Source organism: Schistocerca americana, chromosome 4 (genome assembly GCF_021461395.2).
Source record: "Schistocerca americana isolate TAMUIC-IGC-003095 chromosome 4, iqSchAmer2.1, whole genome shotgun sequence".
Taxonomy (NCBI): Eukaryota; Metazoa; Arthropoda; class Insecta; order Orthoptera; family Acrididae; genus Schistocerca; species Schistocerca americana.
In genome coordinates, this window is record NC_060122.1 from 496,967,654 (window position 1) to 496,991,754 (window position 24,101).

Genomic DNA, 24,101 nt, shown 5'->3' on the forward strand with positions numbered 1-24,101 from the left:
CCTGCTGCCGGCACTCCTATCTAAAATCTGTACTTGTGACCTAAGAATATAAACTCTATATGTATGTATTTTTCCAGGTGTACCTTTCAAATTGTTTATTTCACTTTTTGTACTAGATGTAGTTTAACATGCCTACTAAAACATATGAATGTAAAATAAGTAGAATGCCTGGTTAGATGTAAGAGAGGGCCTGATGGCTCTAATCTTGCCAGGTTAAATAAATCAATAAATAAATAAATAAATAAAAAATTATACAACAGAAAGATCGCATACACGGGTGTTTTGTTTCATAGGAAACATGAAAAATCTGACCAATGGTGTGTGTGTGTGTGTGTGTGTGTGTGTGTGTGTGTGTGTGTGTGTGTGTACACAGATGTAGTAGATAAGATTATATCAACAAATTTATAAGACACACACATGAAGTAAGGGGACATTTTGGAGTAGGCAAATGTGCCGAAAAAATTGCAACACTTTGTTATTTTCCAAATTTGAGAAGGGAAGTCATATAGGTATTAAGAAAGTGTACAATATGTCAAAAATCAAAACAGTCCAATGTTTCAAAATACACTGAACTACACCCAATACTCTCAAAAAAAGAAAACCTCTGGATATAGTATCCCTGGAGATAGCTGGTCCATATTCAAGAAGTAAAGGAGGTGTAAGATACATAGTGGCACTATATGATATTTTCTCGAAACAGATCAAAATGTATGCCATTAAAAATGCAACAGCCACAAATATCAGAAAAAGAATTGAAGAAAACTATTTGAAAAGAACATGTAAACCAAAGGTACTACTAACTGATAATGCTTCGTATTTCATTGGGTGAAAGTGGAAACAATTTATGACCTCACAGGGCATAAAACATATTAGAAAGCTTTTTCAACCAGGAAGAAAGTCCCATAAAACAAGTCTTTAAAGAATTTAACTGGTTTATAAGGACATACACCCCTCACAAACATACTCGATGGGTAGCATACATAACTCCTTTCATGCAAGTTGTCAATAACCTTCCACATTCTTCAGCATGTTTCACACTTGACGAATTGATGTTCCGGACAAGCCAAACAAGTGAGTGGAAGTCGCCCATACCAAAAGTACCCACAACAGAAATGACCCTACAAGACAAAATCAAAAGATTACACTCAAAAACAGAGCCGAGTACAGAAAGAAATTTTATAATAAGAAACTGAAATGTGTTACACAATTTTTTGAAGGGCAACGAGTCCTCTTACAGATGCATCCTAAATCAACAAAATTTGGCAAACTGAATAAGAAGTGGCAATTACTCTATTCAGGACCATATATAATTTCTGGAATGTACAGATTAGTCTATTAGAAAACAGAGAGAGACAAGGGTCTCCACTGTCACAAAGATATAAAAGCTTTTATAGAATGATGAATCAAGGCAGCATTTTTCCTTTTATCACAAGATACTTGCACATAATGTAAATAACTCTAAGTGTAATTTTTTCTGGAGTGTATTTTAGGACAAAGTAATGTGTATAGGTATAAGTAATTCTTTGATTTGTACACATAAGCATAAAATAAACAGGAACGAGAAGTTATATACCACTTCACACGAATCAAAAGGATAAACAAAATTAGCTTTTGGCTCAGCTATGCACGCTCAACAATACATGCTGACATCAGTAGTAGTAGAGGAGGCACTGCCCTATGCACATGCACGACAGACTGGCCGAAGGCGCAACCAAATAGGAATGCGATATGTACAAGTACATAACTTACATACAAAGTAAACGGAAATACTAAGCAATTACATCTACTGTCTAAGAACTAAGAAACCTATTGATATATGTACACAGAGATTTAATTAAATACTACGCTATATACAACATATTTACAAGCAAAAGGAAGCATTATGAAGAAATATAAAAGATATGTAAGCTAAGAAGAAATGATAAAATACCATAGGAAATGCCAAATAATTCTCTTTGCAGGGTAAATGATCCAAAAGGGTACCAGAATGAATGAATGTCTATGAATTTAAACAAAGTATGGAAATCTTTGCTGACTGATGTAATGACAAAATGTATCAGTGGTCACTAAGCTATACAATGCAAACAGCTCTAAGTTAGTTTTAAGTATTTTTTTTTTTTTTTAATTTCAGCAACCAGTGCATTGTCACGGCACAGAGGAAAAGAATTATGTAGAGAATAGCAGGTACCAAATGACGAAACCTTGAATAAACAATTTAGCTAAAAGGATATTTATACAACGGTCGTAAGGCAAATGCAAAATGAAAATATGCATTGTTGCAGTATAGCTCCATGACATTTACCAGTACCTATTCACTGCAAAGTAAACAAACACTGATGCATGTGATTTTACAAAAACCAACTAACTTTTATCATGTCACACGAAAGCATAAATAATGACATTTCCATGTATTCGAGAAAGATAAGTGTACGATGGTTGAAACTCCTTCATAATAAACACTAAGCTACATGTGAATTGAAGTAAACAGCATTAGCACATGAAGAAACAACATGATAGAAATTGCATGATTAGTCATTACACGTCATTTCCATGAAATAAAGAGTTCCTTGGCAACTAGTCCATGATTTTACAAGTAACATTTCCTCAGAAATGTTTTTGACAGCAATACGAGTCTTTCAACAAAGTGGATGGTGAAATGTGGTGACATTAACATACGTGTGAAACGAAGTAATTTCTGAGTATTGTGTCTCACAATGCCTGACACATTAATAAGTGAACTATAGTTGTTCAAGCCAGTACTTACCACATCAACGGATGCTGTTGGCCAGGGTTCTCTCAGCTGAAAATGCAAGTATGATGGGTAATAATGATGCCCGAGACGCAAAAATGGACATCTTCTGTCACGGCATCGGATTTTGAAAGACAAGCGCGCACACACACACACTCTACACCCAGAATGAAGAAAAACGCCATGACAATCCTTTAATATGTAATACTCAGGTGGAGGTGTGACACTAAATGTGAAATTAACACTAAGAAATGAGTGCGCACACGTACAACGGTAGCAACTAGCACGTTGACCATTAGCAGCTCACGCTTAGCCGCCAAACAGACTAGTGCGCAGGCGCAAAACCCAGCAAGGAAGCCAAAGCAAACTGAACATTATTGTCTGTGTGCTCAATTCAAATATGTAATTAACTATCATATTACTTACCAAACAAAAGCGCTGGCAGGTCGATAGACACACAAACAAACACAAACATACACACAAAATTCTAGCTTTCGCAACCAACGGTTGCTTCATCAGGAAAGAGGGAAGGAGAGGGAAAGACGAAAGGATGTGGGTTTTAAGGGAGAGGGTAAGGAGTCATTCCAATCCCGGGAGCGGAAAGACTTACCTTATGGGGAATAAAGGATGGGTATACACTCGCACACACACACACACACACACACACACACACACACACACACACACACACACACACACACACACATATCCATCCGCACATACACAGACACAAGCAGACATTTGTAAAGGCAAAGAGTTTGGGCAGAGATGTCAGTCGAGGCGGAAGTAAAGAGGCAAAGATGTTGTTGAAAGACAGGTGAGGTGTGAGCGGCGGCAACTTGAAATTAGCGGAGGTTGAGGCCTTGCGGATAACGAGAAGAGAGGATATACTGAAGGGCAAGTTCCCATCTCCGGAGTTCTGACAGGTTGGTGTTAGTGGGAAGTATCCAGATAACCCGGACAGTGTAACACTGTGGCAAGATGTGCTGGCGGTGCACCAAGGCATGTTTAGCCACAGGGTGATCCTCATTACCAACAAACACTGTCTGCCTGTGTCCATTCATGCGAATGGATAGTTTGTTGCTGGTCATTCCCACATAGAAAGCTTCACAGTGTAGGCAGGTTAGTTGGTAAATCACGTGGGTGCTTTCACACGTGGCTCTGCCTTTTTGATCGTGTACACCTTCCGGGTTACAGGACTGGAGTAGGTGGTGGTGGGAGGGTGCATGGGACAGGTTTCACACCGGGGGGCGGTTACAAGGGTAGGAGCCCGAGGGTAGGGAAAGTGGTTTGGGGATTTCATAGGGATGAAAGGTGTACACGATCAAAGGCAGAGCCACGTGTGAAAGCACCCACGTGATTTACCAACTAGCCTGCCTACACTGTGAAGCTTTCTATGTGGGAATGACCAGCAACAAACTGTCCATTCGCATGAATGGACACAGGCAGACAGTGTTTGTTGGTAATGAGGATCACCCTATGGCTAAACATGCCTTGGTGCACTGCCAGCACATCTTGCCACAGTGTTACACTGTCCGGGTTATCTGGATACTTCCCACTAACACCAACCTGTCAGAACTCCGGAGATGGGAATTTGCCCTTCAGTATATCCTCTCTTCTCGTTATCTGCCAGGCCTCAACCTCCGCTAATTTCAAGTTGCCGCCGCTCACACCTCACCTGTCTTTCAACAACATCTTTGCCTCTGCACTTCCGCCTCGACTGACATCTCTGCCCAAACTCTTTGCCTTTACAAATGTCTGCTTGTGTATGTGCGGATGGATATGTGTGTGTGTGCGAGTGTATACCCGTCCTTTTTTCCCCATAAGGTAAGTCTTTCCGCTCCCGGGATTGGAATGACTCCTTACTCTCTCCCTTAAAACCCACATCCTTTCGTCTTTCCCTCTCCTTCCCTCTTTCCTGACGAAGCAACCGTTGGTTGCGAAAGCTAGAATTTTGTGTGTATGTTTGTGTTTGTTTGTGTGTCTATCGACCTGCCAGCGCTTTTGTTTGGTAAGTCTCATCATCTTTGTTTTTAGATATATTTTTCCCACGTGGAATGTTTCCATCTATTATATTCGTAACTATCATATTATGTATATAACCTATTAATTTTTTTTAGAACTGTAACATACATAGGATAAGCTGACATATCCATTCCGTTAAATAAAAGAGAAGCCGACAAATAAAGAGCATCAACCCCTATTGGCAAATGTAAATATAAGTTATGCACATACAAAAACAGTGTACGTCTCCATACCATGTCAATCTACAGTGTGGGGGCAATTGTGTAGGTACATGGCCAAAGAACCCCCAGACATGGTAAAGTTATAATTTATTTAAAAATGAAACAGCAATAAAGATATAATCAAAGACCGACTATAAGCATCGGCAAAGACATTAATTATGAATGCACAGAAAAGCACAGACAAATGACCATGAAACATCACTCACTTTTTTGTACATGATTTTGTATCACTCTCTCTCGTATGTAGAAGTTTCGTTAAGCCATACTGCTCGCAGTATGATGGGCTACGAGTGTTTTGTATGACATGTGTTTCTGAATAAGAGAAGACTTAATAACAGTATTAAGTATTTTTATTAACGTGAAATAGAACCAAGATAAGAAGAATTCCTTCATATTCTATATCATTTTGAGAGGCACTGGTTTTACCTGGAGTCGGATGCCTGCATCTACAATTGAAATGGACGAAAATAAGTCCACGGTCATATTGTCATAAAATTAACAGAAGGAGAAGCTTTCAGTAGATGAGAATTATATATAGTTAGTGATGGACACACAGAAAAGAAATGATGCAAAGTCAAGTGAAAGAACAATAGCACAATTTCATACACGGAGAACATTTCATAATAATGCAGTTTTACTAATATTCTCTTTTTATTGCAAGCGAAAAGACAAATACCAATCAATTCCCTTAATTTTTTCCTTTAATTTTTATTTTTATTATTTTTTTATTTTTTTACAGTACAACACATGCTCAATTGGAGACACATTCAAAGATTGTGATGACCAGGGAAGTTGCTGCACATCCTGCAGAGCATGCTGTGTTTCACGGACAGTGTGTGGGTGAGCATTATCCTGTTGGAACAACATATCACCTTCCTGTTGCAAGAACGAGTCTAACAACACTCTGCACATACTGAGTGTTGGTTTGCATCCCCTCCAGAAACACCAAAGTTGAATGAGAGTTGTAGCTTATTGAACCCCAGACCATACAGGCCTAGGGCAGGGCCAGTGTGTGTCTGATGAGTGCACTTTACGAGACAGTGTTCACCATGTCTATGTCTTATGCGCAAATGACTATCACTTGCATGCAGGCGGAAACTGCTTTCATCACTGAAACCCATGGCATGCCATTCCATCTTCCAAGTGATCATCTTACCGCACCAGTTGAGCCAAGCATGTTGAATCTGTGGTGTGAGTGGAAGTTGGGCTAGAGGTGTGGGTGGCTAGAGATGTGCCTGCCTCTAGTCCCACTGCTAATAACAGTTTCACAAGTTTCATGTTAACACCTTTGGGCTCACAAGTCCTCTTATCTGTACTGTGGCAGCTGTACAATCTGCCACTACTGCCCTTACAATGTCATGATCCTGGTGGGCATCTGGGCTGCGTGGATGTCCAGAACCTCACCTACAGATGAGAGAATGTTCATGTGACCACTGATACTAGCACTGTTGCAAAACTGATACAGCACATCCAACTTGTATGACAATTCTCCAGAAGGTCCATTCAGAAGGCCACAATTTGACTCCTTCCAAACTCACTCAGTTGGCTGAAGAAAGCAGAAGGGTGTCTCCATAGCTTGGATGCCTGCTTGTTTCATACATTTGCATCACACTCACCCTTTTGGCTGTGAACATTCCCTATTAAAGGGCAGCTATGCCACTGCGCTAACTGTTGGCGGACGATGTTGAAAACATTATCAGTACATCTACTATCCCCCTGGGGGTATATGCCATTATCAGATCAAAATCATCATCATCTTTCCAGGTGAACTATTTTTCACAGCAGTGTATTTAACAGACCAGTAAGGAATTGGGGCTGCTTTCAAAATTCATGGCTGACAAGTCCTACACAATCCAAAATTTAATTTGTCTTGGTGTGAAACTCAGTAAATAGGGATTGTGTGAAACTCAGTAAATAGGAATTGGTGTTAGTTATTCACATAAACCCACACAGGTAAGAGAAACTGTCATCACCATAGCTCCTAATCCTTGTTGCTTAAAAAATGTGAGTCACCTGCCATTCAAACAGACAAACCATCAACAAATCTGAAGTCCCAGAGCCTCCTGGGGACACCAAATTTCATTTCAGTTGTGTGCATTGCCACAAAAGGCTGACATAATTGAAAACTGTTCCTGTAAAGTCAAAGTTTTTAAGGGCAGTTTATCAATTACTGAGTAAAGCGACCTTAGTCTATTGAACTAATTGTATAAATATTTTCTCATGGACATGTGGTGGGGGCAAATGTCCATCTTAATGAACCAGACAATGAAGACACACAAAAAAATCTCTCTCTCTCTCTCTCTCTCTCTCTCTCTCTCTCTCTGCCTCTGCATGGTTACAGTGCTCTAGCCCCCTCTCTCTCTCACATATATATATATATATATATATATATATATATATATATATATATATATAAAAAAAACAAAGATGATGTGACTTACCAAATGAAAGTGCTGGCAGGTCGACAGACACACAAACATTCACAAACATACACACAAAATTCAAGCTTTCGCAACAAACTGTTACCTCATCTGGAAAGAGGGAAGGAGAGGGAAAGACGAAAGGATGTGGGTTTTAAGGGAGAGGGTAAGGAGTCATTCCAATCCCGGAGCGGAAAGACTTACCTTAGGGGGTATACACTCGCGCACACACACACACATATCCATCCACACATATACAGACACAAGCAGACATATATATATATATATACACACACACACACATGCCTCTGCATGGTTACAGTGCCCTAGCTGACTATATCAGCACCCAGTTGTGCTGCAGCGATGGCACCATGTACTGGGCTGAGACAATGTTGCCGTGCATTTGTGGTGTATTCTATTCTACTTAGTTCTGAAGAAGTACACTGTTCAAAAACTAAGTAACATTTTCAGTCTTGTTTATGTGCCTATCTACCACTCAACACCTTAACAATACAATGAGTCGTTGCACTTTTCTCCTCCCATTATTTTTGAAATACTTGAAATACTTTATGTAGTTGCATATTTATGTTACTTATTAAAGAAGATGCCTCTAAAATACCACAAATCACTTCCCTCTTAGTTGTTCTCCAGCTTCATAAGTAATTCTGCCATGGAGACTTGAAGAGAATTTTACTGAAATTTTACTGTACTTAATACACATTGTTACTCAACATGCATTTCTTATTAGACACCATCATTACTGAGCACAATAATCTAAAATACTGCCAAGGATAAGCAAATCAGGCATATATGTTCATAGATTTAAATCATCTGACAAACGTTTTTCGTTAATTAAAAGAATTATAATGCTTTCCATAGCTATAAGTCTAGTTTTATACAGTGCAGTGTAGAAGAGATAATATGCTAATTGCCCTAGACCCCTGGTACTGCCGATAAATATCAGTTACTCCACTTATGACCCACAGAAGTACATGTTGCTACAGCAAACACAGCATGTGAACTGATTCACTCATGAAATTTATGTAATGAAATGAAACGTACATGAATTTAATTAACTTATGCCGATGAATAACTGTTGTAAGCTAGTTTAGGTAGTTTCCAGGCAGTCTTGGAAGTTTTTGAAAACCTCAGCTTCTTCCTAATTTAACACTCGTGAGAAAACAGCAATTCACATAATGAAGAATCAGATTAGGAATGATCTTTGCAGCATTCAACATTTGATATTTCAACACCAATGTGATCCAAACTATTTAAACATTCATAAAAAAATGTTGCCCCATAAACTGTCCTCATGGAGTTTTACTGGGGTGATATTTTCCACCTGGGTAAGAACAATGCCTTCTGATGGGTACGTGAGCAATGGCTTTCCTATAGAACAACCGTAAATGCCTTCTGGTGGGTATGTGAGCAATGGCTTTCCTGTAGAACAACCATAATCTCTAACAGACATAGGTAAAGAGAGTGGCATGTCAAACAAATTCCCACATAGAAGGCACAAACACTTTGGACATCTTGTGACTCTTCTTGCCTGGTGCACCAAATAACCTGGCAGATACTAAACTAAACTTTCTTTTGCTGAAGAGCTTTCAAGACTCTACAGTATATATGCTGTGAATTGGGTGAGCCACTCTGAAGTTATATGGAACACAGCATTTTTTAAATTATGTCTTCCAGTTCCAGAACTCTGTTCTTTTACTGCGAATATCTAGCTAATGTCCACATCTGTCTTACGTATTACGTCAATGAGAATTCATGTTTATGTTCACAGTTTCCATCAAAAGATAATGAAAGTGTAACAGGAATGCAAACACACAGTAACAGTAACATGTGCAAGCTAGTCTACTACTGATGGATGATTATTGCAGCTCAGACACCTTACAATCCGAAATGACGTTCAAGTGGATACTGATTAAATTTTGCTGTCAGGATATAGCTCAAACCTTTTTCTCCACAAGTATTCAGATATTCCAAAGGCACTTTCAATGGTTATGCTTAGAGGCCGGAGAGTTCTTTCAAAAGCAAAGCTGTAATTTTTATCAGCAAAAGTGCTTCTCCATCTGTGAGCTTATGAGTTTTTGTGCAAAGAAAACTTAGGAAACGAAGAGATAAGTGAGTCCACTAAGTTGTTCATACATCTAGTGAATGATTCCACACATTCACTGTCTCTGACCGCTATCACATCAATATCCATGAAGAATTTTACGCCATGGACTACTGAGTTACTGAATAACTTTACAGCTACTCTTACAATCATTCGTTGACATGATGTCATATCCAAGTGGGTGGAAGTTAACTTGGGGTGAATTTTTAATCTGGAAAATCTAGGGCATTACCTTGTTCACACACACTGCAATAAAAAATATAGATAATTATCTCATTCTTAAATAATATGTCAGCTTTATCACAAAAATTATTTCTTATGCACTTTATTACATGAACAGCTTCTGAAAATGCCCAAATTCGTCTAGTTTCATAAACTGGATTTGATATAGAGCAAGCATTTTTATGCCACTTATTCCTAGACATTACCACATCTTTTTATTCAATTGACTTGTCATCAGGGGTGAATGCAATAATTCTTGTTCTGGCTTGCTCCAGCTGGATAATTATTTGAATCAGTATCTGCAATACAACATCGCTAGGAACTGCATTGTGACTTGCATACATGGCAACAGGGCGGGTCCAGCAGAGGAACAAACAAACACCAGAGCATGACTGAACATTTATTCTTACAATCATCTGGAGAATATTGCCTTAAATTTATGAAACCATCAACCTTCAACGAAGTGTTATTTAAATGCAATTCTTCTTGGCACTTAAAAAACCTTCACCAAATTTAGGAGATTTGTTTTGCAAGGAAGTGGCCACAATCCATGCTTCAAACAATGTCTGTATCCTTTGGGTGATTTAATTTTTAAGATCACGCTGTCCAGAAGAAAATCACTACCATATTGGATTCCCTTGTTGTTTTTCAATTGACAATTCTTATCATAGTGTCTACTATGTTTTTCTATCTCGTATTAAGTTTAGAATGGTTTAGAAGATCTGACTGAGCCATCTTACAATTTTTGTCTGAGAGCTGTCTTCACAGAAGAATTATTTTGACATTAGCTGTTCTTAATTTATTATGTAATAGTACAACTTCCCCATTCTTAAACTTCACTGTTCTTTTTCATTAACTTACTGCTGCATGTGGTACTGATTCATTTTGCATTTTGTCCACTTTCCTGAACAGAAGAAACACTGAGGGACAACATACGTTCTTGTTCAACGTTTTCTTTGCGGCAGCTTTTCTTTTGTGAGTGTTTAGATAGATATTTTGGTAAATTATGAAAATAAATGGCCTCAGCAGCCAGAGACTGTGGTCGTGTGTGTGTGTGTGTGTGTGTGTGTGTGTGTGTGTGTGTGTGTAATTCCGATTAAGGGGTGTTTGGCCGAAAGCTCTGTTTGACAGTCTTTTTGTTGTGCCTATCTGAGACTCAGCACCTTTTCTTTATGGTGGGTAACAAATATCCTTTTCATAATATTGAAATAAATGAGGAACCACTCCTGGTTCCAGAGACCACCTTTGTCTCAGAATTTTAACTTATTTACTGTCAATGACAAACAAGTTTGCTTTTGTGACAAGTCCAAAATTCAACTTCTTGTTTTAGAGTTCTAAAGAAATGTTTACCTTTACTTTCTCTGTAGCTAGATCTGCAGGTTGGAACAAAACACATGTGCAATTTCTGTTGTTGTTGGTGGTGCTGCTGCTGTTGTTGTTATTGTTCTTCTTCTTCTTCTAACGGTAATGCCCAACATCACTTTATTGTTGCAGCTTTCAAATTTGCAGCATTCACTTATAACACCATAAACAAACTCACAAAATAAACACAGGCACTAGCAAAACACACCTTCTGATTCAATAAAATCACAGCTTGTGTCACAAGCCATAGTACTGTTCGTAGTACAAGGACATACCACCTATCACACGCTACCCGTGTAAAGTGTGTGGAGCCAGAACACTTTCTGTTATACCCGCTATGTACGGTGGCACACAAAGTATTCCATGCACGACAAAATGTATGTCTGGTAAAAGCTTTTATGGGCTTATTGTACAATTCTGCTAAAAATATGTGTGTTCAGTGCATCACAATTTTTTCTTACATTAAATGTTAATGCGTCTCTTGTATATAAACAACACAATCTTGCAGGATATCCAACACCAGTACCTATAAAAGATTTCCATACACTTACCAGTACATCACCAAATAAAATTAACTTTCAAAGCTGACAACCATCAAGAACGGAGATGCTATACAACTATGCCCCCACTACGCAATTCAAAGTCTTTCTCTTTCTCTTTGAAGAAGAGACTTGAGACAGAAAGAATGGAAATGTGAAGAAACAAAGGTGGTTATTCAAAGGATAATTCTCTCAAGTATATTCTGCTGCAACCACATCCAGAGAAAACAATTGTGTTTCTAATGTCCTGAACTTACTGTCTTATTTGTGGTGAATGACCCCTGATTGCGATTCCTTATAGATAGGAGGAGCGAACCCATCCACTATATTGGAATCTGGCTGTTTCATTGTATGACATACTGTCTTTTAGTGGTGTTTGGTTCTGAAGGACAATGAATGTTGGGTAAAAAGGTTCAGAGATTTTCTGCTTTAATGTTTTAGTCATATGTTCACCCGAAAATGTGGCTTTTAGCGCCACAAAACCGGTACTGATCTAATAATAAAGGACTAAATACAGCTGAAGCGCTTATTAATGCCCAAGATGAAACCTATTTACACAGCAACAAAAGGGAGTAGGATGACTATATTACTGTCAATGTAACACACCATGACAAAAGCAAAGTAACAGTCTCCTTGTCACCTTGGGCTGCCCTACAACCAATCTATACATGACTTAATAAAAGGTCTCTAAATAGACCTCCTCTCACTCCTCTACTTTGTGGAGAAAACACACACACACACACACACACACACACACACACACACACACACACACACACACACACACACACAGGTATGCACCCTGCAGGCTGGATCACCACAGCAACTTATCATGGAGTATGTAATGCACTGATGTAATTTTTATATAATAGGAAACTGAAAAATAACATACTAAGTGCAGTAGCCACCAGAAAGATCGCGGGAGGCGCACATCGGCACGGCGTGTTACGGACGGTAGTTGCCGCAAGTAGAGTCCCATCCACCAGAGGGCACGCGAGAATTCGGACGCGACCTCCGCCGGCATAACAACAACAACAATAAGAACTCTGGCAGCACGGGCCGTGCCCAGTCAGTTAACATCGGGCATGCTTAGGACACAGTCCCAGTCTACACTAAGTGAAGTGCGACGTAAACGAGAACAGTGTTACTACACAATTGGCGACGAGTAGGGTCGTTCTTTCGCGTGTTGTGTCGTCGTTCCGGTTTCGCAGCTTCTCCACGGCATGGAGGATTTAGTGCGGGTTTTGGTTGAGCAGCAGGCGGAGCTCATGGCCACCATGAAACAAGTGCTTCCGGCGTTGCTCTCCACGCCGTCTGCTCCAGCGCCGTTCCCTCCTCCCTTTCCCCCGCATGACGAGACAGCGGAGGATTGGGACGCATATGAACATCGCCTTTGGCAGCATTTCCAGGCGTTTCATGTTGCCGATGCGGAGGTATGTCGTGCTCTCTTCTTGTCTTGGATATCTCCCTCGCTGTATCAAGTTTTGTGGCAGCTAGCGCCATTGCAGGAACCCTCATCCTTGTCTTTTGACGCATTGTGTTCATTGCTGTCTTCATATTATCGCCACCGCACGCATGTTGTGGCGGCTAGGGTCGAGTTCTATCAATGCAAGAAACAGCACCATCAGTCTTACTGGGCGTGGGCCGCTACCCAGCACAGTCTTAGTCGCAAGTGTCATTTTGTTACGGAACAGTCGCGAGAGTCGTATGCCCACGTTATGGTACGCGACGTCATTGTTCGTTCGGCCCCCGATAGGGAGGTCCGGCAACGGGCCCTGCAGTTAGAAGACCCTTCCCTCGAGGAAGTCCTCTCCATTGCTCAATCGTATGAAGTCTCTCACGCCGCAGGTCAACAGCTGGAAGCGTGGTGCGACGTCGCGGCGGTTCAGGGCGGCGCGGCCGCGTCCACTGTGCTTGGGGTGGACAACGTGCGAGCGGTCCAATCCGGCCGTTATGGCCGCTCCCGCACGGCGCGTAAACAGACTGCCGGCCACCGGCCCCTGTTGCCGTCCTGTGTGTCGTGCTATATACATCATGATCGGTCAGAGTGCCCCCAGCGTTGGGCCGTTTGTCGCAAATGTAATAAAAAAGGTCACATTGCTAAAGTTTGCCGCTCAGCCTCAAAAGAATCGAAGGAAGCAGGTGCAGAGGACATGGACGTTGACATTCAGGAAGTTTCATCGGGCCAGGCTTCCGACGCATCAGCACGCAAACTCTTTATCGAGGTGTTGGTTCAGTCGCGCTGGTTACAACTCCAAGCAGATACGGGCGCGGCAGTTTCGTTCTTGAATGCACAAACTTATTCCAACCTTGGATCGCCCCCGTTGGCGCCAGTTTACCGGCGTCTACGCGGTTATGGTAAACAGTTCATTCCCCTACTGGGTCAATTCACTACCGACGTGACTTACAAATCGGTCACTCGGCCTATTACTTTTATTGTTGTCAGTGATGCGAGCTCCGCTAACCTTTTTAGCCTGGATGCCTTTCAAGCTTTCGGTTTTTCTATCGCTGACGCCATACAGTTGGTCTCCGAAGACGTTCCCTATCAATCATTGGAATCTTTGATCTCAGACTTTCCAGATATTTTTGAGGAGGGCCTGGGGCGTGTTTCAGATTTTGAAGCTCACTTAACGTTGAAGGCATCGGCTCGCCCGCGTTTTCTACACGCGAGGCAGATCCCCTTGGCTCTCCGCCCTCAGGTAAAGGAAGAGCTAGACCGGCTGACAGCCCTAGGAGTCGTTCTTCCCATTTCTTCTAGTGAATGGGCTTCGCCCCTCGTTATTGTAAGGAAGCCCTCGGGAAAATTACGTCTTTGTGGCGATTTCAAGGCCATCATTATTTCCCAATTGGTGGTGGACACCTATCCTTTGCCTCGTGCTGATGAATTGTTCTCTGCCGTGGTGGGAGGCCACTATTTTTCGAAAATCGATCTTTCGGAGGCTTATCATCAGATACCACTTGATGAGGACTCCAAACGGCTGGCGGTCGTCAACACCCCGTTTGGCCTTTACCAATACCAGCGGTTGGCCTTCGGAATGTCCCGTGCCCCGGCGATATTCCAGCGTTATCTAGAGCACGTCATGTCGACAATCCCTCATTGTATTAATTACATTAATTGTCACAGGCCGTAGCACGAAGGAACACTTGCACAACCTTCGCACCCTCTTTCTCATATTCAGGTCTGTGGGCTTGCGTTGCAACCTGCATAAGCCAAACTTCTTCCAACCGTCCATTGAGTATGTGGGCTACACCATCTCTCGGCACAGCATCCAGCCACTAGGAAGTTTGGTTCAAGGTATCGTCGACCTTCCTCGGCCCACTTCGCTGAAAGAGTTACAAGCTTTTTTAGGCAAGATAGCCTATTACCACCGGTTCATTCCCAGGGCGTCCACCATAGCCCGCCCCCTGTACTGCCTTCTGCGCAAGGGTGTTCCTTTTGATTGGTCACCTGCATGCGAGCGAGCGTTCACCTCGTTGAAGGGCCTCCTCATGTCAGCGCCTTGTTTGGCTACTTTTGATCCCCATAAGCTGTTGGTCCTGGCTACAGATCCTTCGCAGTATGGGGTGGGGGCGGTCCTGGCCCATCGCAACGCCGATGGTTCCGAGCAACCACTGGCGTTTGCGTCTAAAACTCTTAGTCCCGTGCAGGCCCATTACTCCCAGGTGGAAAAAGAGGCTTTGACCATTGTCTACGCTGTTACCAAGTTTCACCCTTTCTTGTATGGCACGAAGTTTCAGTTAATCACTGACCATAAGCCATTAATATCGTTATTTGGCCCTGCCTCTCAGATTCCAGATAGGGTGGCCCCACAGACTACAGCGCTGGGCCTTGTTCCTCTCTAAGTACCATTACGACATTCATTTTTGCCCTATCGGACAGTATGCCAACGCCGACGCTCTTTCCCGTCTTCCGGTGAGCCCGGATCCTACGTTTGATCGAGAGGAGATTATGTGTTTTCATTTGGATGTGGCGTCCCGCCAAGCGGTTGATGGCTTCCCGATCACTAGTTCTCGAGTCGCCAGGGAAACGGCAGCTGACCCAGTTCTCCGGCAAGTAGTTCGCCTCATTCAGCAGGGGTGGCCATCCCGCCCTCCGGGCCGGGCCTCGGACCCTCTTCGTAATTATTTTATTCTATGAGACCGCCTCTTGGTCTTGGAAGGAGTTCTCCTTCTGGCTACCGATGATACAGCTCCTCGCGTGGTTGTTCCTCCAAGTTTACGAAGGGAGGTCCTCATGTTATTACATGGCCCGGTATTGACAGAGAAACTGAGCACTTGGTGGCCACCTGTTCCCAGTGTGTGAGCCAACAGGCATCTCCCAGGGCAGCGTTCTCTTCATGGCCGCCGGCAACCCAAGCATGGGAACGTGTTCACATCGATTTTGTGGGCCCGTTTCTCAATGGCTTTTGGCTCATTGTCATTGATGCTTATTCCCACTTCCCATATGTGGTTCGCTGCTCCTCAGCCACTTCAGAAGTTGCAATCCAGGCACTAGCAAAAATCTTTTCTGTGGAAGGTCTGCCAATCACCCTGTCTCGGACAATGGACCGCAGTTTATTTCGCAGACCTTCCAGGATTTTTGTAGGCGCTTCGGTATTCGGCACATTTGCTCTTCCCCCTTCCATCCACAATCGAATGGGGAAGCCAAGCGCATGGTGCGCACATTTAAGACCCAGATGAAAAAGTATGTGCACGAATTTCCTGCGGAGGAAGCATTGAAGTTTTTCCTTATGGCATACCGGACCACACCAATGGGAGAACACAGCCCCGCAGAGCTCCTCCGTGGGCGTCAACCTAGGACTCTGCTGCACCTCCTCCGGCCTGGTCCTTGCCAGTCTTCGCAACACGGAGTACCTGGCTTTCCACTGGGTATGTCGGTCTGGGCCCGTGGGTTTGGTCGCAATCCACGTTGGATACCGGCGGTGGTCCTGCGCCAAAATGTCCGCCGGCTCTATACCTTGCAGGCGGGGGACCGGGTGGTACGTCGTCACCAAAATCAGCTACGTCCACGTTTGGGCACCCACCCTCCGACCTCTCGGACACCGGCTTCCCCATTGCCGGCACCTGTGTTGGTTTCGCAGGGGACGTTACCGCCTCTCCCCTCTGTGACTCTGCCGCACTGTGATGGTTCTCAGCCTTGGCAGCCTCCAGTAGCTCCAGCACCGGCATCGCCATCGTTCGAGATGTCCCAGCGAGAGCCGGCCCCCCTCGCAGGCCCGGTTTCTCTGGAGGCTGGTTCACCTGTGGTCGTCCCTTCCCCATCATCTCCACCACTGGGTCTTGCCCCTCCCGAGGTGGAACAGGATCTGGAGTTCGACAGCTTGTCGCCCGTTCTGTCCCGGGCTCCGGTTGTGGGACGACGGGGGCCTCTTCGTGTGGGTCACTTCCAGCCGTATTCGAAGGTTCCGGCTCGAGGGTTGGCAGATACCCTCGACTCCGGCCTTCCCATGGATGTGGAGGTCATCGCTCCTGCCCGACGTTCCAACTTCCGACGCAGTGGATCACAGTGGCTTCACCCCTCGAAGGAGGAGGAGTGCAGTAACCACCAGAAAGATCGCGGGAGGCGCACATCGGCACGGCACGTCACGGACGGTAGTTGCCGGAAGTAGAGTCCCGTCCACCAGAGGGCACACGAGAATTCGGACGCAACCTCTGCCGGCATAACAACAACAACAAGAACTCCGGCAGCACGGGCCGTGCCCAGTCAGTTAACATCGGGCATGCCTAGGACACAGTCCCGGTCTACGCTAAGTGAAGTGCAACATAAACTTTAACAGTGTTACTACACTAAGTGAAATCTTTTCCTGATAATTACTAGTTACTGAGAAGCTGCATGTCACTATAGGAAAAATACTTATCCAACACTTACACTTACTGATAATTACTGGTAACTAAGAAGCTGTACATGACCATAGAAAAAAATACTTGCACAACACTTACACAAGACAGTCAAAACAAGTACACAAAGTTGTTCAGTCTTTTTCTTCTTCTTATTCCATCTGACCAATGTAGAATGCCTCCAATTAATGACTATCTCTACATATTAGAGGTCTACTGCCCACAGCAATAACAGCTTCATATTTCTACTGGCCACTATCTTCTTAGGAACAGTTAATTGATAATAGGAAAAAATTAATCCGTTTTTGACAAAAAATGAACTCCTTCATTACACTGATCTTTACCCTATTGTAAGACAAGGTAGTCACTGCCCACCTTGTAAAATCTTTATGATAATGAGATAACTACAGTCATACCCAGTCAGACACTCATATGCTGCACAAAATGTCTATGAACACCTTTCTTAGTCACGTGAAAGAGATGTCAACAAGTTCTTCATGCAAGGACTTCAAACATATCACAGTTTTGAAATGTGTGGGTCTGATTTACAGAAAAAGATAACTGCTGTCAACAGAATGTCAATGTATTTCAACTTCATTTTGTAGTATCATAGAAGAGATGAGGAAAAAACATGATTTTCAGATGTAGTTGAGGGTATCCATCTCCATTACTGCCACAGAGGAAAATGGGAGGATCACTGTAAATTACATATATCTACTATTTACTTTGTCATTTACTCTTGGGCTCCAAATAGTAAAACCTTTGTGCCAGGCATGGTGGAGGGAAGAAATGCACACTGTCTCATGGTGGTGTCCAGATGATCCAGAAACATTACTTTCATAGAACTAGTTCACCTGTCAAGTAATGTGGAACCAGTTATGTGCATATTACATATATATACAGTCAGGTAGTTCTCTACATGAATAATACAGCAGTGACATTTGTCTGTTTTGGAATCACTGATACCATCTTGGCACATGTGAATGCAAGTCTCACAACACACATCAGAAGCAAGACAATTACTTTCAATCCTGCAATATTTCCTCTACAAAAAGCAAACTGCACTACTCTCCTATATTTCTGATTCTCAATAAAGTAATAAACACAATACACACTAAGAACTTATGCACTTGTCATCCTCTTTCCAAAACCACTAGAATCGATAGCAAATACCATTATACTAACTATTGATTTTAACCATTGTTGTGTATGATAAATCTTTACCGTTTACCTGTCCTGAATATAAGAGAGGTAATATATGCAGAGCGCATGTAGCTGTAATAATGCTTATAAACTAAACAACAGTGTAAACAAGTAACACTCACTCATCATTGATTTTCAGAAAAACACCTGCATATGGCTGATTCCACTTGACCTTTTTCCTAATCAGGTCAACAAGTTGTGGGTTTGATATCTGAAAGCAAAAGAGAAGAAGAAATACTTATACATCTTTCATTATGATTAAAGTAACAGTGAATGCAGCATCAGAATACAGATATAAAATCAAACAATGGAAAGACAAGGATGGAATAACAACAATATTATAAAAAGAATAGATTGCTACTCAATTGGGTCGCAGACAAGCACAATAAAAATACTGGTACACATTTAAGCTTTCAGCCAAAAGGCCTTCTTCTGAAATAGAAAAAACACACACACACAAATTCCACAACCACAACTCAAACACATAATATCACTGTCTGACTGCTGTGGACAGACTGTGGACTGCAACTGCGCATGATGGGAGCAGCAATGTGGTGGGGGTAACGAGGAGGTGTGGGGTGGGGAGGGGAAGGGATAGCAGGGTAGGGGGTGGGGGAAGGTGTAGTGCTGCATGCAAGGGTATAGTGGGGACATGGTAGAGCTGCTAGGTGCAGTCAGGAGGCCTGGGGGCAGAGGGGGTGGGAGGGGGAATGGGAGTGAAAAAGGAGAGAAGAAGGCAAGGAGGGAAGGCTAGTGGGTGCACTGGCAGAATAGAATGCTGTGTAGTGCTGAAGTGAGAGCAGGGAAGGGGATAGGTAGGAGGAGGACAGGGACTCGTGATGGTTGAGGCCAGACGGGCTACAAGAACATGTGATATAGAGCAGGGAGAGCTCCCACCTGGGCAATTTACAAAAGACGGAGTTGGTAGGAAGGATCCAGATGGTGCTGGTTGTGAAGTTGTCACTGAAGTGAACCACACTGGATTGGGCACCATGTTCAGAAATTGGATGGTCCAGCTGTCTCCTGGCGGCAGTTTTTTGGTGGCCATTCACATGAACAGCCAACTTGTCAGTTTTCATGCCCCTGTACCTCCCACATAACCACCATCTGGTCACAAAGGAGCACTCCTCTCGTGATTCAGCACAACCCAGGACTGCAGCAACTGAATCACATTCTCCACCAGGATTCCTGCTGCCTTCTGCCATGTCCTGAAATGAGGAATATCCTATCCACTATACTTCTGACCACTCCCACAATGGTCTGCCAGATGTATGCAATATCCTTCTTCATCCTTACTCTTCTCCTGTTCCCAATCCCTTTGCCTCATGGCTCATATATCTGGAACAGATCTATATGCAAGATGGTGGTGGCGGGTTTAAGGTTGAAAGGGACCAAACTGCATGGTCATCGGTCCCTTGTTCCATTGCACCAAGTCCATGGGTTAAAACGGAAAACATAGAAGAGACACCACAGGAAGCCGAGAGGGACAAAAAAAAAAAAAAAAAGAGCTGAACACACCAGGGACAATAGAAGACAAGAAGAGCACAGACATACAAGAAACAGGCAGAAGAGCTTAAAACAATAGAGCAGATAACGCGGGCTGGCTGATCACGAGGATAAAAAAGGATGAGCCAGCCACTCTGCAACACATTAAAATCTCTTACCTAAAAGGACTAGGATAGAAAGCACAGGGAGACAAAAAACAGGAAGTAAAACTTGAAGAATAAAAACCAGCGTCACGTATAAAATGTAAAACCAATTTAGCCATGGAGGCATCGTCTTCTAAAATAGAAGGAAGGGTGGCAGGAAGATTAAAATTCCGCCACAGAGCAGCGAGATGTGGACAGTCCACCAAAAGGTGGGCCACTGTTAAACGGGAGCCACAGCGACAACATGGTGGGGCCTCACGCCGGAGAAGATAGCCATGCGTCAGTCAAGTGTGGCCGATGCGAATGCGGCAGAGGACCACAGAGTCCCTGCAAGAACCCCGCAGAGAAGACTTCCACTCATTTGTGCTCCCCTTGATGGCGCGGAGTTTATTGGGTGTAACTAAGCTGCGCCATTCAGGATCCCAAATCCCGAGAACTTTGCAGCCGGCGCAACACTGTGCAGAGGTCAGGTTCGGGTATGCCAATCGCCAGAAGCAGCTTACCAGAGGCCTGTTTGGCCAGGCTGTCAATAAGCTCATTTCCCGGGATTCCGATATGTCCCGGGGTCCATACGAAGACTACTGACCGACCAGATCGTTCGAGGACATAAACCGACTCCTAGATGGAAACTACCAGAGGATGGTGTGGGTAGTACTGATCAATGGCCTGTAAACCACTCAGTGAATCACTGCATACCATGTAGGACACACCGGGGCAGGAACGAATATGCTCAAGGGCACGAGAGATGGCCACCAGCTCGGCAGTGAAGACACTGCAGCCATCCGGCAAGGAGTGCTGTTCGACATGGGCTGAGTGAGCAGAGGGAAAGCCTACGCGACCATCAACCAGGGAGCCATCAGTATAGATGACTTCAGAACCCTGGGATTCGTCAAAGATGGACAAGAAGTGACTGCGGAGTGCCTCAGGAGGAACAGAGTCCTTACAAAAGCGCAATAGGTCCAGCCGTAGTTTCGGCCGAGGCATACACCATGGAGGCATTTGTGTATGGATCCGCACGAGATCCTGGAAAGGTAAGGACTCGAGTTCCACCAGTAGGGAACGAACACGTACAGCGATCGTTACCCTGACTGGGGCCGCCATTCCAGGAGAGCAACCACAAGTCTTGGGAACAAAAGACGGTAGTTCGGGTGCTGAGGAGAGCTATGGACATGAGCTGCACAGTGGCGAGCAGTTGGCGGCACCTGATGGAGGGACTCCAGCCTCCACTAGGAGACTGGCCACTGGACTCGTTCGAAAAGCGCCCATCGCTAGACAGACCCCGCAGCGGTGCACAGGATCAAGCAGCTTTAATGCCGAGGGCGCTGATAAGCCATACACGACACTCCCATAGTCAAGTCGCTACTGAACTAGGGCTTTGTAGAGCCGCGCAATGTAGAGCAATCTGCCTCCCTAAGTGGTATTGCTCAGGCAGCGGAGGGCGGTACGATGCCGCCAGCACTTTCACTTAAGCTTACGAATGTGGGGGAGCCATGTTAGTTGGGCGTCGAAAAGCAGTCCTAAAAAGTGATACGTTTTGACTACCCGTAGCAGTTGCCCATCAAGGAAAAGGACAGGGTCAGGGTGGACTGTCTGTTGCCGACAGAAGTGCAAAATGAAGGTCTTGTCGGCAGAGAAGTGAAACCCATGGTCGAGAGCTCATGACTGTGCTTTCTGAATGGCTCCCTGTAGTCGGTGTTCAGCAACACCAGTGGTTGAGGAACTAAAATAAAGGCAAAAATCATCAGCTTATAAGGAGGGTGACACTGATGGCCCTACAGCTGCTACTAGGCCATTTATAGTGACCAAAAACAGTGGAACGCTCAATACAGAGCCCTGCGGAACCCCATTCCCTTGGATATGGGAGGAGCTAAAGGAGCCTCATACTTGAACACTGAAGGTACGGAGGGAGAGAAAGTTCTGTATAAAAATCGGGAGCGAGCCACGAAGGCCCCACTTATGCAACGTCGCAAGGATGTGGTGGCGCCAGGTAGTGTTGTAGGCCTGTAAATCAAAAAAGACAGCGACCAGATGTTGGCGCCTGGAAAATGCCGTGCAGACGGCAGACTCAAGGCACACCAAATTATCTGTCATTGAGTGGCCTTGGCGGAATCCACCCTGGGATGGAGCCAGAAGGCCCCGAGACTCCAGGAGCCAACACAACCTCCGGCTTGCCATTCGTTCAAGTAGTTTGCAGAGAACATTGGTGAGGCTAATGGGGCGGTAGCTGTCCACCTCCAGTGGGTGCTTGCCAGGTTTCAAAATGGGGATTATGGTACTTTCCCGCCATTGCGACGGGAACTCACCCCCAACCCAGATACGGTTGTTAAGGACTAGTAGGCGTCGCTGGCAGTCCACCAAGAGGTGTTTGAGCATCTGACATTGAATGCGATCTGGCCCGGGAGCCGTATCAGGGCAAGCAGCTAGGGCACTTTGGAATTCCCACTCACTAAATGGAACATCGTAGCATTCAGAGTGGCGCATGTGAAATGAAAGACTCTGACGTTCCAACCACTCTTTCATGGAGCAGAAGGCCAGTGGGTAATTCGCAGAAGCGGAACTCTGAGCAAAATGCTCTGCTAAGCGGTTTGCAATTGAGTCAGAGTCAGTACAAACTGCTCCATTCAGTGAAAGCGCAGGGACGCTAACGGGGGTCTGATAGCCATAGAGGCGCCTAATCTTGGTCCAAACCTGCGATGGAAGGATATGGAGGCCAATGGTGGAGACATACCTTTCCCAGCACTCCTGCTTGTGTTGGTGAATGATGCAGTGGGCCCACGCATGGAGCCATTTAAAGGCGATGAGGTGTTCCAATGAGGGATGCCACTTAGGATGCCGGAGCGCCCTCCTGTGACCTTTAATCACCTCAGCGCTCTCAGGCAACCACCAAGGCACAGTCCTCCACCAAGGGGACCCAGAAGAACAGGGAATGGCAGATTCTGCGGCAGTAACAATGCTTCTCCGGCTGGGAAGTGGGAACTGATGTCCTCGATGGTTGTGGGGGGGGTTGCTCCTGAAGTAGATGGAGCAGGAGCGACAGGGAGTGAAGTGCCCCCCACCACCAAGGGGGCAGATGGATTCTGGCGGATCAGAGAGCCAACTGTACACGACGAAGTGGGAGACGGTAGAACTGTTGTCGCAGTGGCGGCATAGGTGGATGTCATTGGCACAGGATGGAGTCTCTCATATTTCCGCTTAGCCTCAGTGTAGGTCAGGTGGTCCGGAGTCTTATATTCCATTATCTTCCATCCTTTCTGGAAAATCCACCTCCCCAAACTTGTCCTCTAAATGCTCCACATAAAACTGAGGCTTCGTCAACATAAATGATTCACCATCAACTCACGTACAGACAAGGTACCGGGGTGAAAAAAACTTCACTGCCTTCTTTAGCCATACGTTCCACCCATGGAGTGGACAGGGAGGGAAATGATCTCATATCGTATTTCTTGCCATTGAGTTTAGACCTCGATCGCTTAGAGACTGCTGGTGGAGGCCCACCAGCGAGAGATGATGTACCACGCTTCATTGCGGGTCATCTGCCCTGATGCCATCCACTCCGACCAGGGGCTCTCCCCATGGGCGCCACCCAGCCACAGCAGGATGGCCTTTGCTGGGAGTCCTGATGCCTCAGAGAGAAAGGCATCTACCCCTTGGCAAACATGGGGAGGTAGCAGTTCAGGCATCAGCAGTGCGATCCCTGTGTAGTCAGGGGGCTACCACGAAGAGGGTACATGATGACCCCACCACAACGGAC

The 24,101-nt window shown here is 44.5% G+C and overlaps 1 protein-coding gene across 1 annotated transcript in view; it reads right to left on the bottom strand.

The window, feature by feature from the left end:
* Positions 1–24,101, bottom strand: part of LOC124612924 (lon protease homolog, mitochondrial-like) — a 152,767-nt gene that overhangs the window by 101,438 nt on the left and 27,228 nt on the right. Inside the window, exon 2 of the mRNA XM_047141420.1 lies at positions 18,824–18,912. Coding sequence (XP_046997376.1) covers positions 18,824–18,912 — 89 coding nt within the window. The remainder of the gene's footprint in view (positions 1–18,823; positions 18,913–24,101) is intronic.